General features: G+C 39.3%; 1 protein-coding gene across 1 annotated transcript; it reads right to left on the bottom strand.

The window, feature by feature from the left end:
• Nucleotides 1-5,332: 5,332 nt before the first annotated feature.
• On the bottom strand, nt 5,333-6,304 carry LOC101639998 (olfactory receptor 14A16-like). The gene has a single exon (XM_004697225.1). The coding sequence runs from the start codon at nt 6,302-6,304 to the stop codon at nt 5,333-5,335; it is 972 nt and encodes a 323-aa protein (XP_004697282.1).
• Nucleotides 6,305-6,593: the final 289 nt, after the last annotated feature.

Genomic DNA, 6,593 nt, shown 5'->3' with positions numbered 1-6,593 from the left:
TCTCACCCCTCCTCTGATCATGATTTCCCATTGAAATTCACTGATAGCAATGAAAGGCGGGTCTACCAATTTGAAGTGACCACAAGACAATGCAGGAACTATTTGGTCCTGTCCTGCTTCCCTCTAAATATAAAATGGACCCAGCTGAAGTCAGGCCTCCTCTGAGGAAGTGGTGGTAAGCTGTACAGAGAGAGAGTGCCAAATGGGTCTTATGCATTAGACAAACATGGAGACCGGATTAAATGATGACATGACAGGGAGTCTGGGGGATCTGGCCACCAGGTCACAAGCATGGGAAGACCTCCTCCACAGCTACCTGAGAGGAGCCTCCAGGAGAGGAATCCTGTGCTCCCGAAACACCAAAGGTTCTTAATGTTGCACGTCAGAAACACCTGCTAACTGTTAGTGAAGAACCTTTAGCACTGACTAGTGGCTCAGACCATGAGGTAGTTAGTTTATTGTGCCAGCCTGGCCGATAAACACATGTGGGATTGATTGAAGGATGGAGTGAGATAAATGGCTAGGCAAGCCTCGCCTTTCTTTTCTCTCACTCTTTGATCATCGGACCAGTGTACTGGCTGCCTTGCTTGTTCTGTGCTTCAGTTTTCAAGCTACACTACCGGTGGGACACCTAACCTGTGGACTGTGTCGCTGTAATTTGAGGTTCCTTCAAGACCTGCTTCACCACACCATTGGAATTTACATCTCTTGAGCTGGACACTGACTGTTGGTGACCTGCCTTACTGTTTGCTGCCTGTGGGGAGATAGCCTGAATCTCTCTACAGAGGATTACCTGGTGGCCCTCAAGACTTGAAGGACTACCAGTGTCTCACAACTCTCTAACGCATTTGAATTGTACTGAGCCATTTGTACTGTTTTATAATTTAACTGTTCCATTTGAATTTACATCTCTTGAGCTGGGGACAGACTGTTGGTGACCTGGTTGACTATTGGTGACCTGCCTTGCTGTTTGCTGCCTGTGGGGGGATAGCCTGAATCTCTCTGCAGAGAACTACCTGGTGGCCCTCAAGACTTGAAGGACTACCAGTGTCTAACTGGTACAAGTCTAACTACAAGTCTCTTAACACATTTGAAGTATACTGAGCCATTTGTACTGTTTTATAATTTAACTGTTTATTTCTTGTGTTATGTATCTATCCATCTGTATAACTGCTTTATAATTTAACTGTTTATTTCTTGTGTTATCTATCTATCTATATAAATTATATATATATAAAATTATTAGCAATCTGGTTGTGTCTCTCTAGAGTACCCTAAAACAGGCCACTTCTGTGCACTGCCTCTGTCCTGCAGAAGCTTATCCTTGCTTGCCCCTGTCCAACCCACCTAGCCAAATTACTTACCTCCCTGGCTTCTGAGAAGCCTTTGTGGACATCTGACAGTGTGGGGAGCTTGATGCAGATATCCTCACTACCCAAGACATGCTTTCCATCATGTATCCTTCTTTATTACTTACTTCTACCTACCCAATCCCTCAGACAACCCCTTCCCTGGCACAGTCGATCACGTGCATGATAAACACTGCCAATGTTTCAGAAATCCCTACCCCAACTGCAGCTTTATTATTTTTTCCCTTGGGGTTTTGTCCTTTTTATCGATTTTAATGTTTTTCTTTTTGCTTAGTTCTATCGTACTTCGTCTTCCTGTGCAACCCCTGCCCCCCACTTTTAAATGCACATGCCTACCAGGCAAAATCAAATAGACCTGTACATGTAAGCACACACCCCCAAATCAGAGTTGTGGCTGTTGTTTTAAACAGTTTATTTTTTTCCTCCAAGTGCACGGAATAGCCCAAGTTGATACTGCCACAGCAGCAGGACTCTAGCCTCACACCCAAAGTTCACCCCTATCTCTGTTTTTTCCTTTCTTCTCTGAACATTTGAACTTGTCATTCTTTTTCTCCTTGTCTTTTTCTATCTCCTTTTGTCTTCTTCTCCTTAGCTCTTTTGTCTTCCAACTCTCTTTTTCCTTTCTTTTAAAATTAAAATAATTTTGTATATATATTTCCACACCATTTTGGACCTCCATTTTCAGAAGAATGAAACAGGATTCAAACTTCTCCCATGCACAAAAATGAACTCAAGATAGATTAAGAGACCAAAATATAAATCCCAGGGCTATCAGGGTCACCAATGAGGAAACTAGGATGAACTTAAAGGCCTTTTCCCAAGACTTACACTGACTACCAAATACAATAAAGGAATCACATAAAGCAGAAAATAAAATAGAAGATTAGTACCTTTCTTCATTTTTAACTCTTGCAACATTTACTGAACCAAAGGGAATATACACCCAGTACCATGTTGCTAACATGATACTTTTAGCATGATAGTTTCTGTCTTGCCTTTGGTGATTCAGGCTGTGTGCTTAAGACTACTGGGACTTTAGGCTCTGTCTTTTTGAGGTAATAGCATCATTTAGAGGCTACACCAGAAGGATTCGATGCAGAAACCCCACTAAGTGAATGGGGCTGTACCTCAACTCATGTGTAATAGATTTAAGGAATCTATACTTGCCATACTTCTTTGGGCTTAAGGATTAAGCATCCTATTGTGAGAAGAAGCAGATAATGCTATCCTAAATTTATGGAATTGGCAGTCATTGGACTTTGGTTTGAGGGTGACCAATGTATAGTGGGCTGGGACTACCTTATATTTACAATTTTAATGCCCTTCTTCAATTTTTATGGTAGATATTAGTGTGGTTGGAGTAGTGCCAGCCAACCACCACTAATTATGGGTTTACTACGCGCAATTGTACGGTAATTATATCTAAATATTATATTAAAGTCATAGAGAGCATGAGACATAGGAGAGAGATAAAAATGATAGAGTCAGACACATTTCATGGTAGCAATGTTCACCTCAGCCCTGCTTGGTGGTCCAGTGGAGAGAGGGGGAAGGGAAGGAGAATAAGGGGAAAGAGAACAAGGGAGTGAGGATGGGAGAGGAGAGGGGGAACCAATGAGAGGCCTAGGGTGGAGCCAAGAGAGAGCTCTTTATTGCTAACCCAGGCTTATATATCTTTGGCCGGGAGTTCAAGCCCACTAATTACAGGTAAAGACATACGTCATAGGAAGGGGATGCACTATAGGTTATATAGAAATGAGAGGGGGACAATCTAGGGATATACACACAACAGGAAGAGGAGGGATTGGGGGTGTACATGTGACAAGATGGGCAGATCCTAGATTAAGGATGGCAGCCTAACTTTGAATGTCACTGAGTTGGTTTGATCTGTTCTCTAGATCTCCATAGAAACCATTATCAGTAGAGTGTGAAGCCCACCTACAGGAGCCAAGCTAATGGTCACAAGGCTTTAGGGAGTAGCCCATTGTCTTTAACAGCACTTAGTGGGGCCTACTTGTCTGGCAATTGAATGCCTTCAGGGAGGATGTCTCTAAGCATCTGACCTCCCATCATATGCTGGTAAAAAGCCCCCAATGTTTGGCAAGTCTTTGGGGGAGACAAAGATGGGGGACAAAGTCTTTGGGGGAGACGAAGTCTCTTTATGATCCAACAGTATTACTCTAGTAGTCATGGCTCTGCCTTTGTGAAAGTGCTATTGAATGTTGTACCCTATCACTAATTCCTGCTGGTTGTGTAAATAATGTTCACTTAAAAGTTTAATCTGATCAAGTCAACAATTCATGTATTGTGGTCTGATGCTGATTTTCACATGTATACTTTCCTATTCTTGGCAGTATTTTAAATTCCAAACCATTTGCTAAATTAATGACACTATCAATAGAATTGCCATATATACTTGTGTATAAGCCAAGTTTCTCAGCATGTTTTTTATGCCGTTTTTGTGGTAAAATTACATGCCTTGGCTGATATTTGAGTTGGCTTATACTCGAGTATATGTGGTACCTTATGGTCCAGGGGAATGATTTGTCATGTTTTCTATCATAAAATGATAATGATGTCTCTAAATTAAACCAGAGAAATACATAAACCATATATATGTGAATGATTTTGGATTTTCATTTAAATCTAGCCCCAATCTAAGAACAACTAGTTCTTATGACATGTTCCTACTTGATAAGTGCCCTCATGAATAGATCACTGAAGATATGGTGCTATATCAAAGTGCCCCACATGGTGCCTCGCTCTCAGAAACAATTTTGTCCGGGTGTCTGAAGACTTGTCTTAAAAAAAGCAGCCATCTAAATGAGACCTCAACTAAGTCTACATGGAAGAAGCACACCAGCCTGTGTGATCCAAGAATTTTAAATAATAAAATCCAAATTCAAAGGGGAGAATGAAATTAGAGCTTACAATTTTAACATCTAGTTTGCAAAAGTCTACAGCTAACAGTGGAAGCTCAAAATCCATATGTAGGGTCTACATATGGATTAAGTACTAGGTGAATCTCTTCTGATAGCATGTGAACACCTTGCTATCAGACAGAGAGCATGGTAAAGTTCATTATGAAAGATGTATTTAGGTTAGAATGCAATACCTTATTTCATTTCCTTTTCAATTTTAAACATCTTCTTTTTTTGATTGAGGTTTTTATAGGTTTTATCTAGTCCTGATTTTTGCTTTCTTCCTGTTTGTGTGGTTTTCTGTATTAATAACTAGGATAGGTAAACTTACACAGATAGCAACTGGATTAATAGTTACTTAGGGACATGGGAGAAGGCACTTCTAGTCAATAACAATGAGTATAGGAAGAAAATGTTCTGAAATTGATTATGGTGATGATTGCAGAACTTCTCTAAATATGGCTGAAAAATTAAATGTTATGATATGTGAAATATATGCTGATAAAACTATTGTTAAGTGTTTTTTTTTTCAAAATTACTGTTAGGAATGTAAATCCACATATCAATTGTTAAAATTAATTTAACTTTCAAAACTAAAAATGACTACTGTTATTAGCCAGCTTTATTTTCTGTGCATTGGGAGATAAGCAAAAGTATAATCATTAAAATGATTTCTAGTTCTAAAAAGGGAAATTATATATTAACAATATAATTAAATGAGCATAATAAAGGTAAATTCAACATCATTATGCTGAGTGACACATCCAACTGTAGAAATATACCTATACTACAAAGTCCTTTGTGTAAATGTAAAGAAATCACAAATAAGAGGTATGTAGTAAATTACTCCATTATACCTTCTGTTTATAAAAGAAATATCTTTTGCTTTGGGAATTACTGCTTTACAAGTATTTTTATTTATATTAAAGACATGAAGAGAAATTGAAAATTCTATGAGCGTTTAAATATACGTATTTCCCATTATGTAAAGTAACAAAAAGTATACTGTTGGACACTGAATTGGACTCTTGTTCATTTGAATTAAGTAGATTGCCTGTGTGGTTGTTTTTTGGTTGTTTTTTGTAACATGATCATCCTTCTCAACATTTTCCAGAAGGCAGTTTGCATGTCCTTGTTCTTCAGGCTGTAGATGATGGGGTTTAGGGTGGGTGGCACAACGGTGTAGAAGACAGACACCAGCAGATCCCAAACTGAAGGGACCTCTGACACTGGCTTCAGGTAGGCTACCGAACCTGTAGTAAGGAAAACAGTAACGACCACAAGGTGAGGGATGCAGGTCGAAAAGGCTTTTGACCTGCTTTCCACTGATGCAATTCGTAGAACTGTGGAGAAGATGTGAATGTAAGAAACCATAATGGAAATAAAACACACAAATCCTAAGGATGTTGTGACAATTATGGCCCCAATCTCAGCAAGATACTTCTCTGAGCAGGAGAGTTTGAGTAAAGATGGGATCTCACAGAAGAACTGATGGACAAAATTTGACCCACAAAATGGTAATGAGAAAGTCACAGATGTATTCAAGAACCCAGAAGCAACCCCACTGAGCCAGGAAGCAACCACCATTGTCTCACAAGCCTCCTTTTTCAAGACTACTTGATAATGTAGCGGGTGGCAAATGGCCACATATCGATCATAAGACATGACTGTGAGCAAGGCCAGCTCAGCACAAGCAAACAGAACAACCAAAAAGACTTGTGCCACACACCCCAGAAAGGATATGGTACCATTTTGGGTCAAAGAATGAACGATGGCCCTGGGAACTGTGACAGAGATGAAGCAGAGGTCCAGCAATGACAAGGTCTTCAGAAAGAAGTACATGGGACTGTTGAGGTGCTGGTCTGAGGTGGTGAGAATAATGATGGTGAGGTTACCCAGCAGCGCTATTAAGTAAATGAGGAAGAAGAGCGTTGCATGCATGATTTGGTAATCTCTGATATCTGAAAATCCCATGAGGATGAACTCAGTCACCAAAGAAGTCAGGTTGACCATGATTCTCCGGTCTCTGAGGGCTGGTAAAAAGAAAAACATAGTGTTGTTATTATTTTATTTTTATACCTGAATTTGTTGATTACACTGTTTGAAAGTTACACTGTTCATTTCTGTTAAAATCATATGGTATAATAGTTGTATAGAGATATAACAAACAATGATACTGATTTTCCAATTTTTATTGTATTTCTGAACTACAAATATGTGAAATGAAATGTGGAGGGTTAATCTACATTTTTACCTCAAAATCTAAAAAAAAAAAAAAAAATGATGGAGCCTTAGGTAATAT

This window comes from Echinops telfairi, unplaced genomic scaffold, assembly GCF_000313985.2.
Source record: "Echinops telfairi isolate 266 unplaced genomic scaffold, ASM31398v2 ScPeMD7_7469;HRSCAF=8507_0, whole genome shotgun sequence".
In the NCBI taxonomy this organism is placed as follows: domain Eukaryota; kingdom Metazoa; phylum Chordata; class Mammalia; order Afrosoricida; family Tenrecidae; genus Echinops; species Echinops telfairi.
Note: the sequence above shows the minus strand (reverse complement) of the source record. Positions and strands in the feature narration are given on the sequence as shown.